The 20,526-nt window shown below is 45.8% G+C and overlaps 1 protein-coding gene across 1 annotated transcript in view; it reads right to left on the minus strand.

Annotated features, from left to right (window-relative positions):
• GALNT9 (polypeptide N-acetylgalactosaminyltransferase 9) overlaps nt 1-20,526 on the minus strand; it is a 699,106-nt gene that overhangs the window by 495,577 nt on the left and 183,003 nt on the right. Inside the window, exons 3-4 of the mRNA XM_039505453.1 lie at nt 8,404-8,609; nt 6,598-6,718 (exon numbers count right to left, since the gene is read on the minus strand). Coding sequence (XP_039361387.1) covers nt 6,598-6,655 — 58 coding nt within the window. The 5' untranslated portion in view covers nt 6,656-6,718; nt 8,404-8,609. The remainder of the gene's footprint in view (nt 1-6,597; nt 6,719-8,403; nt 8,610-20,526) is intronic.

Below are 20,526 nucleotides of genomic sequence, written 5' to 3' on the forward strand. Positions count from 1 at the left end.
GTAGAATGATTTAAGAGATCAATAATGGGCTATGAAGCCTCTCTCTCTTTATGTCTTATTCTGTCGAGTCCCAGATGTCTTACAGTCTTCCCAAGTGGGCTCACATAAGTTTGAGAAATAGGCTGAAGACCTGCAGACATGATTTTGAAAGGCCAGTCATTTAATGAAGACATGAGAATTCCCAAACATAAAACATGCCCTCCCATTACATTTCAGCTAACTTAGTTGATTAGAGAAAAAAAATTCAAGTCTTGCATCTCGATAGGGTTGAAAAATTAAAGTTCACACCCAGTCTGATGAACAGAAACACCAGAGTTAGACTTTTTCCCATCTATAGGTTTTCCTACATCTTCCCATTATTTCCAAGCAGGTCCTTCTTCTGAAGCTGCATAGAGCCAAGAAGTGCAAGACTGATGCTACTGTGAAAATGAAACAGGAAAAAAAATCCCCTACTTCATGTATGTTGGAAAGCTAATACAACATTAGCATCGTGGGGAAAACTGCTTTGTATTCTAATTCATGGGAGGGGAGGGAGAAAAGACAGGTTTTCCAAGAATGACAGTCAAGTACTTAAGCTGTCCTCCAGCCAACGTTTATTCAGAATGTGTTTCCTAGTGTAGTGGAGGATGTGGTTAATAATCGGTGAATAAACCTGGACCCTAAGTGCGGTATATAGGTTTAGAACAACTGGCACTTGTGCAGGTTAATGTGGGACTCTTCATTCAGAAGAAGCAGCTTCTGCTTTTCCCAGAGATGCAGATATTCCTATCGAGAATATTCTGCTAGATTCTCGGTGCTACTATCATGAATCATGAAGACCTTCTGTTATTTGATTGTTTGGGGCCCTCTTACTTGCCTGCCTTACTTGCCTTTCTGGTGGAAGAGAGCTATGAGCTGGCCTGCAGTCTCTAGCTCACCCCAGTAACCAAACGTAGAAGTTACAGAAATTGTTTGGGAAGGGAAGTCTCTGTGAGACTGTCACACAGTAGCACTGTTTTGCCACGTCCCAAAAGCAACACTGAAAAACCAAGGTGTGTCGTTTCCACCAGGAACCCACGTTTTCATGGAACCCACACAGGAATTTGTGAAAGTAAATTGAATAAAGAAACCTGACAGCTTGGAAAAACTCCAAGGCCAAAGGGTTGGTTTTCCCTCCGTCCTCTATGTGGGTGATGTTGGTGCAATTCCCAGTGACAAGCCTAGTTCAGATCTGACAATAATGCCGTATCACAGCCCATGTCAGAAATTCCTTGGAAGTGCCCAGGCTCGGATTTGCTAAAACTCCAGCTAGCTTGCAGCTAATCTCTGATTTCCATGCAGTGTCATTATGGGGCTGCTCAGTGCCAGAATACACCAAACCCACAGGGTGGCAGGAGCTTGCCAGGTGTACCGCAACTTGGAGGCAAGCATTGCAGGCACTTCAGCAGCTAGCCATGGTGGGTCCCACTAACCCCTCAGGCATGTGGCTAAGGGAAAGGGAATTTTCGTAAGACCATCAGGAAAAGGAAAGGGTTCAAATACCCTAGGTATAAAGGCTTACATTGTTACAGGTCACAATGAGCAACAGCGGTAAATGTTTGGGTCCCTGGGGCAGTCCAATCGCGAGTCAAGGATCTTCAGGCCTAATGCTTGGGGTGCCCTCTTTGGTCCAGTCTCTATTCCAAGCCAGGTTTAGTTAGGGTCTCTCATTGGGGCCCCTCTGCACTGGCTCCCTGCCCAGCTGCTTCTGCTTCTCCATAAGTCCCACCCGGACCTGCACCTGCTGGAATGTCTGGCGCTCGCAGCCTGTGCCACACACGTGTCTCTGCATAGGGTTCCTGGGGAATGCTTTCTGCCTCCGCTTCTCTGCAGCTCCCGCTCGCCACATGGCCACCACTTTCAAATGGACCCCAGCCACTCCTTGATTCTGGATCTTTTCTCTCACCTAGCCAGGAGGACGGGGAAGTGCAGTGGGGAGGGGGCTGACAGGAAATTGTAGCATCTGCTTTGCAGATCCATTACAGTATTCCTTTTACTCTGGTGTTCTAGGTTTGTTGTTTAAGGCCTGCTCAGGATTCCTCTGGCTGTAAGGACTCTGCTGAAAAAAGTGCATTTTCTGCATTATTTCAAACAAGCTTTATTTGTTTTAGCAAAGCTGTAGATTCTGTTTCAGGGATGGGTATAAGCCAAATTTTTCGGGAGCGACTAATGAATTGGGGTGCCTCCAGTTTTAGAAGCCCAACCCGTGGCACCTTAAAGGGGTTTTATTTTCAGAGGATGGGTGCTCAGCACTTCTGAAAGTCAGACCCTTGTAGTGTGTGTCAAGAATCGAGGCACTCACAATCACTGATCGCTTTTGGAAGGTTTAGCCACACTACACAGCAAGAGGAGTAATGGGTAGAGGGAGAAGGAATGCTCCTCAGTCAATGTTGCAAATATTGAAAATTGTGCGGTAGATTGATTATTACAATTAGACATTTTTATTACAGCTCTGTTCCTTTCAAATACACAAATGTCAGGTCATGACTTACGGGCTATATAAATCTCATTTTTAAATGTCGTTATCTCTACCAAATGCACTGAAACAACTGAGAAATGAGCCTGGGCTCAGGAGTAACCAGTGATTTGTCAAACATGCCTGAGATGTGTTTATTGGGCATCAATATGCTCAGTAAAGGGCATGAGCAGGCATGTGATTTTGGAAGGAAGCAGTCGAAAAGTTCTTGCCCTATATCCATACAGATCATATCAGAGACACAATCTATAAAGCTGGTTTGGGGAAGGTGATGTAATGGAGAACCTAGGTATAAGGGGATGGGCTTTGGGGAGAGACCAAAGAAAGCGCGTTTCCTATAAAATACAGAAACCCACCCTTACCCTTGAAATACTTCATAGAGACGTGTTGGCATTCTAAATTGACAGGCTGAGAGAAAGACAGACACGCTGTTCTCTATGAAATATTTTCATTCTTTGCAACACAAGCTTTTTTTGCCCACTAAGAGATGCCTTTTCTGGTGCTGGACTAGATGGATTTATTTCCAATAATCTTTTATTTTGTGATTTTTCTCTTTATTTTATTAACTTACCTCAGAAATCTGCTTGTATTTTAATTTAAAATCAACCAGAATTCGATGCTGAGATTGTTAAATTGGGTTATTGAGTGTTGAGGCGCCAGAGAGGGAAAGAGAAGCTGGGACAAGAGAAAGGTAATGTCTGGGGTACCTGGAGTAAGGCTACGGGTTTACAATACCTCCCTGCGGAGTGCCAGAAAGGGGTTGGATGAAGACCAATATATGGGCAGATGGGGATTATTTAAAAGATCCAATGTAAAGGAGCTGTTCCTTTAGCCCGAATAGTAAAAAAACATCACTCTTCTCACTGAAGGTCCTAAATTCTACCCCTACTGATGGCCCCTAGTGAAGACTGTTACAATGCAGTGGCCTTTATGAAGAAGTCAAATTCCTGTGGCCCTCAGATGCTAAAAAACAAGCTTCTCTGAAGAGTGTGTTTGGGGGGAGAGGGTGTGTAAGTAATGCACTGGCCAAACAAGTCTCTCTATTCATATAGTGGATGTCAGCCTACTGCTGCTACCACGTAATGGAGTCAGTCCTTTAGCACACCTGACAGAGACCAGTGCTTCAGGCCCCATCTTCAAACCTTGCTGATGACTTACGCTAGGGATCATGATGCCAGGCTTCGTTAGAATTGAAAAAAAGAACTTTGTTGTCATCGAACCGTAGGAAACAGGAGATTTGTTTGGATTTAATGTCTTAGATTCTGTCGTGTGGCATTTCCCATAGTGCTGCTTTGCTTCCCCCCTCCCCCATAGCAAAGCTTCATCTAGGATGGGTTAAAAAAAATAAAAGCAGCAGAAGCAGAAAATAAAGAAATTGAGTCAAGCTTCCTTCTGCATTTGCAAGTAAACACTGGGATGAACTAAAAGAGCATAAGCAGATCTCCAGTAACTCATTTGAAATGCTTCAGCTGTACGGTCTAGAGAACCGCACTGCACTGAAACACATACCAGTCAGGAAACAAGACACAGCCCATTCGAATGGTGAAAGACCTTACTGACAAGTGGGTTTGTTTCCCCCTTTTCCCCCCACCCCTTCTTCGGCTTAAAAACAACGGAGGAAACCTGTACAAGTCAGGACACAAAACAACCCCACATCTCTGCCAAACACAGACAGTTGTCAGTACGAGCCAGGCTCCCCACGACAAGAATTACATCTCTTAATTATTAGCAGCCTGGCTCCTGGAATGTGCACATTTTTTCACAGTTACTAAATAAGTTAATCACTTCATGAACAAGGAAATCTGCAGATGCCTTTGAGGCTTTGTTAACATAGTCCCTAAACCAGCTTTACACTCCCTTCTAATCCTCTTTAAGACAGTATGAGGCAGTGAAGTAGCCTATAATCAGTTTTTAAGGTTATAGACAATATCCCCACTCAAGCTGGTTGCCTAGAGCAACAGTGCAAGAACTGAATACTAGCAATGAGATTGGATTACTTGCCTTGTTTATTCATCCATATATATTTATCCTCTGCTCTGCCTACAGCAGAAGCAGGGATTTCATAGCCTGTGCCATACACGCACAGATGCAGAGTAGAGTTTATGTAAAAAAATGCAGACAGCCTTCAGAAATTAATCTCCTTCCTTTTCTGATTCTTTTTCCTCCCAGCTCCACATATCTGAGTTCAAAATGGTCCAGGAACCGCCTATCTGAGCAGTGTGTTTCACAGAAGACCTGTAGTATGTCAGTGTTAAAGTATACACCATGCTTTGACAGGTGCCTGAATCACAAACACTGCTCACAGACGTTGGACCAGATCCTCTGCCAGTATAAACTGGTGTAACTCGACTGTAGCCAATGGAGACATGATACTTTACACCTGTTGAGACTCTGACCCATTAAGTCCAGAAGGTCCGAGGTACCACATACACAGTAAATTGCACTTTAGCGGAAATCCATGGACTAGAATTCAGCCTATTTCCATCCCATTCCCAAATATGGGTATTTTAGCCCCATTCTTCTCTATACTTGCAAAAAGGGGGGAATTTGGGTGAATTTGCTAAGTGATTTAACCCCCTTTCTTGTTATTCCCTAGATTTGGGCACAATTTCAGCAGAGCTCTAGAACAAGTGTGCAACCCACTGCCACTCAAGATGGCTCCACGGCCTGACCTGGTGGAACTGGCGAGTCATCAATTCGTTGTAGATAGTAGTTGGAGATAATGAGCTCCCACAAGGAGCTGATCATGGACATAAAATACTTCAGCTATAGCACTTATAAATAATGCAATCAGTATCTAGCATGACACTGCGAGCAACACTCTAACAGCAGAGGACCCAGTGGAAATGCGAGAGAGAGAGAGAGAGAGCGCGAGTGTGTGTGTGTGTGTGTACATACATACATGTACCCACAAAGGTTTTGGATCCACAAACCTAAACGTCCTCAATGTTCAGGGAAGCTCAGATAGGTGCATCTCCTTTCCGACAGTTTACAGACAAATTAGAAAGTGAGAGTCGGCATTTATTTTTGAACTCTGGTATAATTTTAAGCAACTTTTATGACTGTACAATGCAAACAAACCTCACGCCATGACAATGATTAGTGATGGGTGAATCTCAAGAGTGTGGGGACTTTGGATGTATTTGAATAAGCAATCGAGAGTTTTGATTCTTTACTGAAGCTTAGCCACAACTGTTAAGTCTATGAAACCAGTCTGGAAATTTTCTGAGAAGAAATTTCCTCATGAGATTTCCCCTTTCCAGTCAGGCCACAATAGCTTACCTTCAGGGGCGGCTCCAGGCCCCAGCACGCCAAACACCTAGGTAACCAAGCAACCAATCAGTCCAATAGTTCTATACACAGGGCTGATCCACACACACTTAGAGCTACGCTGAGTTCCTCCTGAAGCCACTTTGCTGACTCACAAAATGGAGTGCTGCAAAACTCAGCAGTTTCACTGTGTGAGAACTGATGCCATGGCCATTCCATGGGAGTTCTCACTCCCGGATTTTGTTTTAGGTTTGGAGTTTAAACTCCCTCAAACTCATAAGGTGAAACAATCAAATATGCCCACTTTCATTTGGTTTGCCTCCAATTCATACTTAAAAAGTTGCAAATATTGCAAAACCATATTTCAGCTTTCATTCCCTTGAATGGTTTGTGAACCTCTCAGTGAAAATGGTCTTAATTTTGAAAGCCAATCCCAGCAGGCCACATTCTATCTTCAGTCTGGTGCCAATCCAGAAGAATTTTGGCCGTGCTAGTGTTTCCACCTTCTCTGTTTTTAAAGCAGCATAAAAGATCTTTAAAATCTGCCTGCCTATCTGTATTGCTCATTACTTGCTCAGTCATATAGGTAGCTGCAAAACTCCCTTACCTGTAACCTGAAGTCTTTAACTCTGGTGTCCTTGTGAGTATTTCACTGAAGCAGTAAACATGGGATCTGACTTTTAGGGTTTGTCTACATTGGAGCTGGGAGGTTTGATTCCCAGTTAAGAGTAGGCATACCCCATGCTAGCTCTGCTCACAGAAGTACCCGCTCCCTTCAGAAGCCTGGCCCTTTGTTTCTCCGATAAATTCTTTTAAAACTCTGGCTTCCTCACCTCTATCCCTTTTGTTCTGCCGCTGAAGATTTTCCATTCTCCAAACCCCAACTCCCATCAGCTTCTCTGCAGGATCTGTTTCTCCTAGCTTTCACCAATCCCTTGTCGCAAGTGTTTCCACCTAAACAGGAGACCAATAAGGTTTAATGACAGGCCAGTGTTCCTGATCTGACAAGTATCTGACACAGCCCCGATTCCTGGCTGACTCACTACACACTGAGACAAGGTAATTAATATCCTTTGTTGGACCAACTTCTGTTGGTGAGAGAGACGAGCTCTCTAATATCCTGGGACTGACATGGCTACAACAACATTCATTATACACTGAGGCATTCTATGATACAGCAATTTCATAACAGCAACCAGACTTGGTAAATTGTATACAGATTCCCCAAACCATGCATGCAGGCTGGCTGGCTGGCTGGCTGGCTAGCTAGCTGGGGGGAGGGATAGCTCAGTGGTTTGAGCATCAGCCTGCTAAACCCAGGGTTGGGAGTTCAATCTTTGAGGGGGCCATTTAGGGATCTGGGGCAAAAATCTGTCTGGGGGTTGGACTTAGATGAGGTCCCTTCTATCCCTGATATTCTGTGATTCTAAAGAGGCAGTACTAGAAATCTCACAATATTGCCAACCTCAGTATCCAGAACAAGCAGTTAGTTTGATTCATGTGAAAGTCTGATAAGCACCCAATCTTCTGGGTGCTTATCCAAGCTGCCCTTTGAGCCACATTCATCAATGGCAATTAACATGTTGACACACCAAAGTAGTAGGTGATTTTACAATAGTTATAAGTGGTAGCAGTTACTGGATCTCTGCCTGCATATTTCCTCTCTTATGCACCTCTAACAAAAGCTACGTAAACCTTCAAAGGGTGGGGCAATGGTATAGAACAATCTGCAAGATGCTAAATGCTATGAGATGGTGACCCATTCCTGCATTAAGGATGATTTTCAATGGGAGTTTGAGCCCCTTTGGAAGTCCCAGACAGAATGCACAGGGATTCACACTTGAAAGTGAAAAGCAAACCCTTTTTCTTTCTGCTTCAAAGCTATGTGCATCTCATTGGGGGTCACATCTTATGTATGAACCCCATACTTGCAAACACACCCAAACCTTGTGTGCTATCTCCAGTCACAGCTACAAACTGGGCTGCCAGCTTTTTAAAAATGTAAAGCAAGAAGTTTCTTGCGTAGCCCTCCATAAAGGACCTCATATGCTCTGACACACATTCCGAGTAATTTCCTTGATTTTTTACTGCCCAGGGTCAATCATTTACTAAAACATCCTTTTAAAACAAAAACTCTTAATGCTTCCCCTGGCACAATCAAAATACACTGGATCCCTGTATACAATCTTCGAGTTACACATATGCTTTACTAGTTATCGCTTCACTGAGGTATTGTAGAAATTTTGAACTATTGAGAAGGGTGGTCTTGTGAATAAGGCACTGGACTGGGACTCAGAACATCTGCCAGAGATTCCTTGTGGGACCTTTGGCAAATCACAATCTATGTCAAAGATCTCTACCTGTAAAATGGAGATACTAATACTTCCTTTCTCCCAGTTGGTGTGACTCCTTCGTTGATACTGTAAGCTCTTTGGGATAAGGACTCTCTTATGCCATATTTGTACGGTGGGGCCTCAATATTGGTGAAAGCCTCTAGGCATTGCGGAACCACTACTAATAATATTGATTAGTCTCACTGTTTGCCTTCTGGACTCTGTGTCGACAAATCAGGACCATCCTGATGCATCTGTAGCTCTGGGCCCAATTTTACATCCCTTGCTCCCTTGTTTAGTACTTACTCATGCAAGTGGTTTCAATGGAATCCAGGAGGCAACTGGGTATGAGAAAGGATTGCAGAGCTGGGCCTCCGGCAGTGAGCTTCTTATGTCACCGACAATGCACTTCAGAACAGCTAGCCAGCCAAGTCCTCAGCTGAGTGTGTTACTCTTTTCAGCTCGCCCGTAGATGGCACTGTGGTAACATCTTACCGACGACACGATGCTTTCTTAAAAGACAACATGAAAAAGAAGCCTTCAGTGTCCTATGCTTCCTGCATTATCTCCTCTACTAAAATCATTTCCTTGGCCTACTTTCTTCTTGATTTTTTTTTCCTCCCAGAGAAATTATTTATCATAGGGGATTGCCAGCACTTAATAAACATCCCTCCAAGAATAAATTTGTTTATCTAAGGTATTTTATTATGCTGCCTCAGATAAAAGGAAAAAAACCTCCCCAGAACATTTTTGACTGAGCAAACAGTAAAGAGCAGCGTCCTTGAGCAGAGTTTTCAGAGGGGAGGTTTGTCAGAAGCCATCTCTCAGCCGTTAGGGAATGAATTATCTTCCAAATGAACAAAAGTAGCAGAAGGGTAGCGCTGGCAACTGATTCATTATGACTTAGGCAGATTTAGGAACCTCAAAGTATTTTGTTCCAGGCTCTGAGTCAAATTCTCTAGTGCTTTGCACCTTGCATTGCCATTTATACCTGGGCAAGACAGTAGGAATTTACACCCAGTTTTGCACAGATTTATACACACACAAGATGCCATTCGGTACAGAATTAGGATGTGTGCTTGATCCTGACTTTGTTACCTGTGTCAGCCTATACCTTGCCTTTCTTTGTATTGATTTAAGAGCCCATCTGTCAGCACTGGTGACTGATGTGCACAGTGGTGGCTTTGCTATATCAGAAAGACTTTTTATGCCACAAAGTCATCAAGTAACACCAGCTGGGTCCCTGGCAAGAGCAGCCCTGGGCTTTGGGAGACAATTTAGCTAGAGGAATGATTATTAGAAGCAGGAAGCCCGGCGGTAGGATTTCTCATCCCAAATAAAAGATTTGCGGCAGCATAAATAATACATGTCAATTTCCAGCACCCATAAATAAAGTAGGTTAAACCCACCCTCCTTCCTCTCTAGTCAAGCCTAGTTAGCTGCTCAGAGCAGGGACAGTGCAGAGAGAACAGAGACACAGAGCCATGCTCTACAGAAACATTCAATCCCTAGCTTCTCTCAAAGGATAGTGCCAACCAGGGACAGGGAAACCTCCCAAAGTTAGGCTGCTTAACTGACTCAACCAAACCCTTCTGGTCCCTCCCCATGATGCTGCCCACCTGCGACCCACACAACCAAGTGGGCTCTAGGGTTCAAAGCAGGCCACCTGGGAAATAGGGGGCTGTCACCTGCTACCTCACTCCAACTCCAACTCCCTCTCTGGGGCCCCGCCAGGTGGCCGACTCCTCCCCACTGGGTTTTCAGGGACCAAGTAGAATTAGTTGCACAGCAGTGGCTAGTCCCTGCCCCAAGAGGAATGGCCAGTAGTCCCACTCCTTCTAAAGCCCCACATCGCCATTGCCGTGTGCTAGGTTGCCCATTCTTCTGCAGGAGAGTCTTCACCTCTGTGTCCCCCGCCCAGGGGCAGCAGCACCCTCGCTCTTCAACAGTGGAAGAGCAGCCGGGTGGAGATGCTCCAGAGCCACGGTCTCCGGTCCCCACTCTCACACAAGAACAGGATGAGCTTGTGGGCTAACTCACCAGCACGGCCAAAGAACAGTCTTCAGCCACAAGATTCCAGCCCCCTTTTCTTCAGGGACTCAAATTTTATTTCTTCAGAGTTACCCAAGTTCAATATTTCAAACACGCCCTTTTCCCCTTGACCCAGTATCTTCTGCAGGATCCTATCTACTGCAGGTCATCCAACAGAGAATCATATATAAATTGGGTTCTTTCTCCTCACCCAGGGTCTCCTGCAGGCACGTATCTACCTACTTGGTGGTTTTTATGAGGGCCAGGCAATCTTCAAGCTATTCACCTGATCCCTGGCCTTATAGAATCAGCTTCCTCCCAGCAGATGCATCGCAGGTAGCACTAGGCCCAACTCCCCTTAAAGTGCCAGCTTGCCTGCAAGAAACAGGGATTTCAGACTTGTGCCCATTGCATGCCTATGCCTTTCATCCCTAGGGCTCTTTCATTGTTAAAGCAGCCCCAGAGACACCCACAGGAGAGGCTGCAGGAAAACAGAGGGGCACCTGCTCTCCAGAAGACTTGGATGGGATGCGGTGGGCCTATTGGCAATACAAGGAAGAGAAGACTGAAGCAGAAGGGACAGAAAGCACTGAGCCTCCCCATCCCACCTAGAGCAGACCTGCAGGCAAGGTAAGAAGAGGGGAAGAGGCTGAAAGGATACAGGAGCCATTTAATGACCTACCCCATCTCCCGCTCAGAAAAAAAAAAAAGCAAGGGTCATTTATCCAAACATTTCAGAACTTCAACAAAGCTTTTGTTCTATTCCAAGTTGGATGGGAGCTGAGGGCACAGAGAGTGGCAGGGGAGCTGGTTCACTCTTCCTTGACAATCTCCATCAGCCAGTACAGACACTGCCTGGGCCAGAGGCAACTTTCCTCTTAGCTGAACTGTGGAGAATGGGCCTCCTCAAATGAGACGCAATTGCCTTGTAATTCTGCATTGGTTCCTGCATCTCAACTTGCTTTTCTGTTGTCCAGTGGTTAGTGGAATCAGTCAACAGTCTGATGGCCCAGTGCTAAGCAGGAAAGCTAGGGAGAGGGGGGAAGACTGGGCAAAATGGCACCTTTAAGGCAGAGCATGCACGGACCAGAAAGGAAGATTAAGGAAGAACAGCATCCCAGAAAGCAGCTCCCAGAGGTGTTGGGATAAACTTAAGTTCATACTTCAGGGAGCACATGGCCCACGGCAGTACGTGCTGCACACATTTATAAGGTGCATCAAGTGCTCTTTTCACATGCTTCCCTCAGCTCACGGCAGGGGGAAAGGTAGGGCTTTGTTTGTATCTACGGTGTCCAGATGTCCCGATTTTATAGGGACAGTCCCAATTTTAGGGACTTTTTCTTATATAGGCACCTATTACCCTCCACCCCCATTCCGATTTTTTACATTTGCTATCTGGTCACCATATTTGTATCTGGTTGATCGCAGGATGACTATGAGTCGGCAATGTGATGTGGCCATTAAAAAAGCTAATGCGGTCTTGGGATGCATTAGGCGAGGTATTTCTTGTAGAGATAAGGAGGTGCTAGTCCCGTTATACAAGGCGTTGGTGAGACCTCATTTGGAGTAGTGTGTGCAGTTTTGGCTCCCATGTTTAAGACGGATGAATTCAAACTGGAACGGGTACAAAGAAGGGCCACTAGAATGATCCGAGGAATGGAAAGCCTGTCGTATGAAAGGAGACTTGAGGAGCTCGGTTTGTTTTCCTTAACCAAAAGAAGGTTGAGAGGAGATATGATTGCTCTCTTTAAATATATCAGAGGGATAAATACCAGGGAGGGAGAGGAATTATTTCAGCTCAGTACTAATGTGGACACGAGAACAAATGGATATAAATTGGCAGTCGGGAAGTTTAGGCTTGAAATTAGACAAAGGTTTCTAACCATCAGGGGAGTGAAATTCTGGAACAGCCTACTGAGGGAAACAGTGGGGGCGAAGGACCTCTCTGGCTTTAAGATTAAGCTTGATAAGTTTATGGAGGGAATGGTTTGATAGGATAACGCGATTTAGTCAATAGGTCAATAACGTGCCGCCACTGGTAATTAGTACCGAGGGTCAATGTTGGGATATTGAAAGTCTTTTTCCCGAGTGTCTGGCTGGAAAGTCTTGCCCGCATGCTCAGGGTTCAGCTGATCGCCATATTGGGGTCGGGAAGGAATTTTCCTCCAGGATAGATTGGCAGTGGCCCTGGAGGTTTTTCGCCTTCCTCCGCAGCATGGGGTAGGGGTTGCTTGCTGGAGGATTATCTGCTACTTGAAGTCTTTAAATCAGGATTTGGGGACTTCAACAGCTGAGTCAAGGGAGAGAATTATTTCAGGAGTGGGTGGGTCAGCTTTTGTGGCCTGCATTTTGCGGGAGGTCAGACTAGATGATCATAATGGTCCCTTCTGATCTTAAGTTCTATGATTCTATGATCTGGCCCTGTCTCCTGCCCCGGCCCCTTTTTGGAAGGCAAGTTCTGCAGTCAGCTCTAACCTCACACCGGCCTTGCACTTAGGATTGCGCCTAGTGCCTTCTCCGCTGCCAGCCCCTGGCACTGTCTGTGACCACGGGAAGGATGTGTGTTGTGGCATGACAACTATTGACATTTACGCAGCACTCCAAAGGACTACAGACTCCTATAGGTTCCAGTTCTAGGTCAATCCACTAATTACAACTTGCAATTAAACGTTTTGCCTTGGATGTTAAAGCTGACCCTTTTTGGGGCCTTCTGAATTCTGATTCTCCTGTGAGTCAGGCGATAGGGGACCAGAAATTGGGACTCTGATCTGCTTGGCTGGATGTGCTCTCTTAGGTCCAGGACAGCAGATAATCTTTCCAGAAACTGTTTCCCCAGAACAGCAGGGCTAAGATCTCCTGCAGTTCAACCTGACCTCCTCATTCCTTGTCTTGGGAAAAAGTCATCCAGTACCCTTGCCTGTGGAGGGCTTCATTCCTCAGCCTGTCCCTCTTATCTTCCAATACACGTCTTCTGACTTTGGACAGAGGGCCAGCATAAGAGCTAGGTATCACTTAAGCCCTAGGAAAGGAGATGGTGCATAAGCTTTGTACTGGCCCTCTGCATAGGGGTGGATCACCCAGGAAGATTATTTCCTACGATATCGTGGGAAGCTGTAGCTGAATACACCCAGCCATGCTTGGCAGTTTCTTTCACAGCACCTTCTTTCTGCTAATAAGAAAGTATTTAAGCAGCTCTGGTGGAGCCATTGATCACCAAGCAGATGATGATGTAGAGCAGTTCACTTTCCTCTGTTCCTTAGTGCTTAGGGCATGATCTTGCAAAGCTCCTAGACTTAATTGGATTAGCACTGTAAGACTCCCAAATCCTGAATTTCTGCCAGAATCACCCACTTGACCAATGTACTAGTCACTATATCTAAGCCTCAAGAAAGCAGGGAGGACACAACTTGGAGTAGTTTGCTGGAAAATTGCCCCTCCCGCTCCAGAACCCAGCTGATAAGCAACTTAATAGTAGCAGCTATCTAGAGGCAGGGTGAATTACAGAATGGATGTGATGCATTCAGCAGTTAGAAATGCAGAGGAAATTCCAAGGACAGACACAAAACACATCACATCACACCATCTGCAGTTTCTGCTCTTAAACATTGCTGCAATAACCTTAGCCTCACAGGCAAATTCTCCACCACCTGAATTGCTAAATCCAAGCAATGTCACTGCTTGGAACATACTCTCTCTAACAGATGACACTCCTTGGGTATAACCAACCTTCTGCCTGAGCCAAACAACTAAAATGCAGATAAGAGTTTATTGATTTTAGAATTCTCTGCCTTTGCCCAATAGCAACCTAAGCAATGCAGTTATAATCAGTGTTACAGAGGGCAGCACGCTCTCTCTAACTAGACAAAGGCAATCTCATTACCAGCAGCAATCCAAGTAATGAGGCCTCCCATTCAGACCCATCCAAATTCCATCTCCCTATGAAATCCCATCACACTCTTCCCCTCCAGCTCCAATCATCTCGCTAATCCCACTAGCCATGAAAACAGGGCAACGCTGGTGGAATGCTCCTTTCTCAAAATGCCTCTGTGCACATCAGCTATGATCTCCACAATGTTGTTACAATAAAAATGTTGTTCTCTCTCACACACACTCACACACACTCACACACACCTGCTGTCTTCCGCATTTAATTCTGATCACCATGGCTGACTTCCAGCTCCCCTGTCTAAGTGCAGAGGCCTTTTGAAAACACTAAGATATCATGAAAAATGGTCCCTAAGGGAAGTTAAATATGAAGCCAATGATGGTCTCAAATGATCACTGTATGCATGAAAGGGCACGTTTTTCTATGTATGGCACCATAACTTTAACTGCTGCTGGACCATGCATAGTCTTGGTAGAAGGTTTAATGGAACAAGTGCCCATTCTGTTGTACTAGTTTTCCACTAGGTCTGCTACAAAGATCATGTCTTCAGTGTACTAGCTGGCACATCTGTCAGCACTGAAGGAATTAAAATCTAAATTCCATCACAGCTGAGGTTATCCCAAGAGTAAAGACCCTTATAAGCATGTGGAGCAATTTGACATGAGATCCTGAGACTCCCCCTATCCAGCTTCCAGTCTACACTGACTCAAATTTTGGATGGGAGTCAAAAACACAACACATTCTCTACAGAAAAGGATAAATGGACACAAATCAGATATTAGGAATGGCAATATACAAAAACCTGTAGGAGAACACTTCAACCTCCTTGGCCACACAATAGCAGATCTTAAGGTGGCCATCCTGCAGCAAAAAAACTTCAGGACCAGACTTCAAAGAGAAACTGCTGAGCTTCAGTTCATCTGCAAATTTGACACCATCAGCTCAGGATTAAACAAAGACTGTGAATGGCTTGCCAACTACAACGCCAGTTTCTCCTCACTTGGTTTTCACACCTCAGCTGCTAGAAGAGGGCCTTATCCGCCCTGATTGAACTAACCTCGCTATCTCTAGCCTGCCTCTTGCTTGCATATATATACCTGCCCCTGGAAATTTCCAGTACATGCATCTGACGAAGTGGGTATTCACCCACGAAAGCTCATGCTCCAAAACATCTGTTAGTCTATAAGGTGCCACAGGACTCTTTGCTGCTTTTACAGATCCAGACTAACACAGCTACCCCTCTGATATATAAAAACACATCAGGGATCCAGAAAAACCTTCTTGGAGCTGCCTCTTTCACATAGAAACAAAGCATCCATTTAAAAAATTCTTCTATCGCTTTTCCAGGATGGGTTCTTATGGAGAAAAGCACTTTCTAATTTACTTCTCACTGAAAAAGTTCCATAAGAAACAAATGGAACCAATAGAGCATTTTACACAGACATGAGTCCCCAAGATCCCCTCTTGCTTTTTCCTAACTCAGTTTTAAGGTCAGAAGGCTCAGCATTAAAAAGGATAGGAGGTGTGCCACACTTTCCCTGGTATTTTTGTGACCCTACAAACTAGGGATGGACAAACCTGTTCTAATGCAAAACACAAATATTATTATTTAGCAAAAGATTTGGACAATGTTTTCAGGTTTCTCTAGAATGCACCATCTTGTTTTCAGCTGGCGCAGAAAGTGGAAATGCTGCAGGGGAAGCTGTTTTCAGTGGGTCACATTCTCAAATGGACCAAATCCATTCAGGCTATACTCTGCTTAAAGCCTATGGGAGTGTCAAGGGAAGACTGAGGAAAATCTTCAGGATTTGACGCTATATTTCCAGCTAGAACTGAGATAATATCCCATAGCTGAAATATGCCCTCAACTGCATGACCATGCATGGGCATGAGGGATTGGCAGACGGGATTAAGCACGCACCAAGGGGATGCAGCTGTGAGCAACCCTCCCAGCCTTGGCAGACAGAATTATGCAAGCAGAGTTCAAGCTAGTGTGCTGAAAATAACAATGTGGAAGTTCCAGCTCAGGCTGGAGCTCAGGCTCTGAAGCCTACATGGGTGAGGGTCCAAGATTCCGCCCAAGCCGGAGCATCCACACAGTGCGCTAATGCGAACCCCACTAGCACGAGTCTGTCTTCCTGGGCTAGGAGGCTTGCTCCCAGCTACAATGCAGATAAACCCCAAGTGGGCACCACTTCCTTACTAGGACAAGGTGGGCAGAGTCCCCCAATTCACCAGCCAAGGCAACTGACCCAGTGTAGGAGAACTGTCATGATCTGCTGCAGATACAGGGCAGCAGCAAATTATTAATCCATTAAATTCCAGGAGAACAATGCCCAGGATTAAAATTAAGCACATGCTTGAGCAGTTAGCTAAATCAAGAATGATGTGAATAGCAGAGGTCGATTTATTCATTAGGGGGGTGGGGAGATGTATCTGACACTAGAGTCTGAATATTTAGATTTGTTCAGAATATATTTGTAATATGTCTGCTCGAATTCAGATATCACTTCAAATGGCTTTCACTGTACAGCTGTTTTCCTGCGCCAAAACCACACACACACAGTTCTAAAAGCAACCAGTTGGTCAGCTTGTTTCTATCTAAGTAGGGCGACCATATTTCCCTATGCTGAATATGGGACACCTGGTAAAATTACTCACATTCAAGTGAGTTCAATGGCAATTAATCAGAACTATGCAGTGCAAATGTTCAAATTAACATCAAGTTGACTGAGCCCCTGTTAAAAAGAAATACTGTGTAGTTGGATTCTTTTTATTTACCTTCTTATCTTTAAGGCTTTAGGGTTCACACAGGGAGGGGTGACACACCCATCCCTCCCCACACACACACAGGGAGAGGTGACACACACACACACACTCTCATACACCTCTCTCACACAGGGGGGTGACCAACCGACCCAACCCTCCCTGCCCAGTGCTCTCTACCCTCCATGCCTGGCTGGGCCCCCAGAATGGACCCGCCTCTCCTGGTACCTGGCGCCACATCTTCCCGAGGCAACATGTGGGTGGGGGGGCATGCAGGGTCACATACCACCCACCCCAGATTTCTAACAGGGTTCACACCAGAATGTGGCCAGCAGCAGCTTTTTGGCACTGTGCAGGAGGGAAGGGATGGGAGCTGCTTCCAGCTGCAGGGGAAGAGGTGGTGGAGGGAAGGGATGACCAAGCCTGTGTCTTTGCAGAGGTCATGTCTACCCCACTCTCCCTCCTCCCCCACCCCCTGCCCATAGCTGGAAGCAGCTCCCATCCCTTCCTGCCCGCACAGTTTCGAAAGGCAGCTAACACCCCCAGGCTGCTGCTGGCCACAGACATAACCTAGCTGCCTTCAGTCCCCTGGCTACCGCGTGCACAGGAATGGGTTAAACCTGACGTGGAAAAAAATCAATCCACGCGTTGTGTTTTCAATCAGATCAGCCCGAGGCCCTTTATTGATTACAAGTGCGCAGGGGGTGACAGCTGTTGGAGCTGCCCCCCACCGACTCCAGGAACACGCAAGCTTTTTAAAGCTTAAAACCAAAGACAAATTACACATACGTCCGTGTTAATTACCTTATTTGGAATACATTGCAAAATTAATACACGTCAAAAGCAAAAAAGAACAATCACCCGTCTTGTTATTCACAGTCTGGTTCGTTTGCGGTTGGACTTTTCTAACAGTGCTATTGCGGTTATATATTTCCTTAGCATGGGCTATTACAAATTGTTCTGTTTGGGGATTTTTTCCACTCTGACTCCTTCTGCCCCATGTACACAGAAACAAGCAGGATCTCAGTTCAAGGGCTGTAAGCAAGCTTGACCAAACTCAGGGCCTTGACTAAAATTTAAGGCCTGCTAAATTTTCCCTCACAAACCCTAAGAATGGCTTGTGCACCAGGGCCCAGGGAACCTGACTGCAGGGACTTCAGCAAACCTGGCCAGAGAGGTGACTCAGCAGGGGCGGGTGCCTAGGGGATGGAGCAGCCCCAGGCTCCCTGGGGGCAAGACCCGGGGAGGGGGTGCCTAGGGGATGGAGCAGCCCCGGGCTCCCTGGGGCCAAGACCCGGGAAGTGGGGGAAGAGGGTACTGTGGAGCCTGCAGGGTCGGCGCGCAAATAGGCTAGAAATCACTTCCCTCCTCCCCACGCCTCCGGAGCTTAGCTGAGAAGCGGAGAGGCTTCTCCGTGCCAGTGCTGCGTGGGGTTTTAGCACATGCAGGGCTTGGTTCCTCCTAGCCAGTGCCCGGGCTTTCCCGGGACGCTGGCCCAGCCAGAGGCAGTGGAGGGAGGAAGGAGCCTGCCAGCCAGGCTGTTGGTAAGCTGAGCACTCCGACCAGGGGCTGGTTCTCTGCACAGCACTGGGAGTAGGATGCACCCCGCCGGCGGGGGATACATAGGAGCAGCGGGGTGAGGGGAAGAGGGCGGGTGAAGAGGCAAAGCAGGGAGAGGACAGCGGCGGGGGAGCATGTAAAAGGCTGATGGGTGGGCAGCAGAGACAACACGTAACAGGACGCTGCCTGGTGCCTGCCCACACTCACCAGTCACTACAGCACGCAGGCAGCGCCAGCCAAAACCAGGACCGGGGGGGAAGTGGGGGCGGCAGGGCCCTGCACCGACAGACTAGCAGAGGGAGTGGCTGGCCCCATGCACTTCAGCTTTGCCCCGCCACAAGCCTTGCACACCCACCCCCATCATCAGCCACTGAACCCCCCCTTACTCACCGCTGGTGAGCGGGTGGTTGGTGAGCAGGGATCTGGCCAGCAGCAGGGCCCACCAGCACTGATGGGGGAGACAGAAAATATGCGACAATTTGCCCGATTTAAAGAAAAAGTTGGGACACCTGCAGGAGGGCTTAAATTACACATACTTCCCTTTAAAAACGGGACATCTGGTCACCCTACATCTATGGATTTTGCATACTGTGGGCAGGGACCATCTCTTTGTATATGTTTTCTACAGTGCTTAGCACAACAGGGCCCTGGTCCTGACTGGAACTTCTAGGTGCTACTGTAGTATCAATATTAGGGAAAGAGGATAATCTTGTAATTAAGGGACTCTCCTGGATCCCAGGAGACCTGGGTTTAATTCCTGGCTTTGTCACAGATTTCCACAGTGGCTTTGGATAGGACAATAAATCTACAAAATGGAGCCAATACTGTTTTTCCCCCACCCTCTGTCTTGTCTATTTACTGCTGTGAGCTATTTGTGACAAGACTGTCTCTTACAATAGGAAGGTACCGTGCCTAGCACAATGCCTATCACTTATACATTAACTATGCTGTTGTTGCAATGTTCAGGGAAATACATATCACAAGAAACATTAAAATACAAGATCAGTATAGTATCTAAGCAATAGCTCAGAAGCGTAACTTGTAGTGTCAGGCTTGAATGTATTTCATTGTGCAGATCTAAATGTGACAGTGTAAAGATCATATCATATTGCAATTTGATATCCAATGAAGATTCCACAATAAAAATGCCATGGGATTTGGAGTGAGAAATGGTCTCTCTCTGCCATTGGGAAGAAAACAAAACTTTCTCAGACTGTAAAATTCACCACTGTCGAACAGACTAGGTATATATTTATTCCTGGTTGCTGAGGGAGCCTGGCTTTAATTTTTAATTTACGGTGGTCAAATGCCGATTTTTTTGCATTTAGCAGAACAAATAAAGCACTAATATGACAATTGGCTAGTTAGTAGGGTCCTGCATTCAGTGGTGCTGTGGTGTGCCGCCTGGCTCATTACAGACCGGTTGCCTTACATGCCCTCCAGGGCTCTGTATTGAGTGCAGTAATTACACCACTTCCTTCCCATCTGGGATTCAGTCCAAAGACGTTTTACAAAGTAACAATGCGTTCTCTGTTCTCCCCCTTCAGAACAGAATCACATTGTTTAGGCTACAATAGCTTAAGTGCGCTTCCATCCAGAAGAAGGTCAATCATAACAAAGCACTGACATTAAGATAAAGGCTAAAACCATGATTTATGAATAGTATCCAACCCTTGACAGTTGGCACTTGAGTGACAAGTTTGTACCAGAAGCATTTTATGTTCTGAGCGTTTTGTAATTTGGGTAGTTCTCTACTTCACATTGGTATTTTTTTTTTATATTTGTCAATTCTCAAATCATGCTGTAGGTCTTAATTTTCTATTAAAGAAAATATAATGTTCTACTGCAATGAAGAAAACAAAGTTGATTTTAACCTATACTTTAAAGAAAGATTCATTTATAAGGGTGCCAAAGGCTCCGCTTGTTTACAATTTGTGGTCTAAGGTAGTTTCCCTGTGGCTCTATATATGGGAATCTTGCTGTAAGAAATAGTTGGCATTGACTGCTGTCCTTTTTTGGGAGTTCGGGGGGGCACAGCTCCCTCTCTGCAGGCTGTCGGGGTCCCGGAGGGGCATAGGGGGTTCCGGGGAGGCACAGCTCCCTCTCTGCAGGCTGTCAAAGAAAGATGTATGTTTATCAAAGCCATAGGGGTGCAATAAGCCCTAACATCAGACACACAAATACTG

This window comes from Mauremys reevesii, linkage group 18 (assembly GCF_016161935.1).
Source record: "Mauremys reevesii isolate NIE-2019 linkage group 18, ASM1616193v1, whole genome shotgun sequence".
NCBI lineage: Eukaryota > Metazoa > Chordata > Testudines > Geoemydidae > Mauremys > Mauremys reevesii.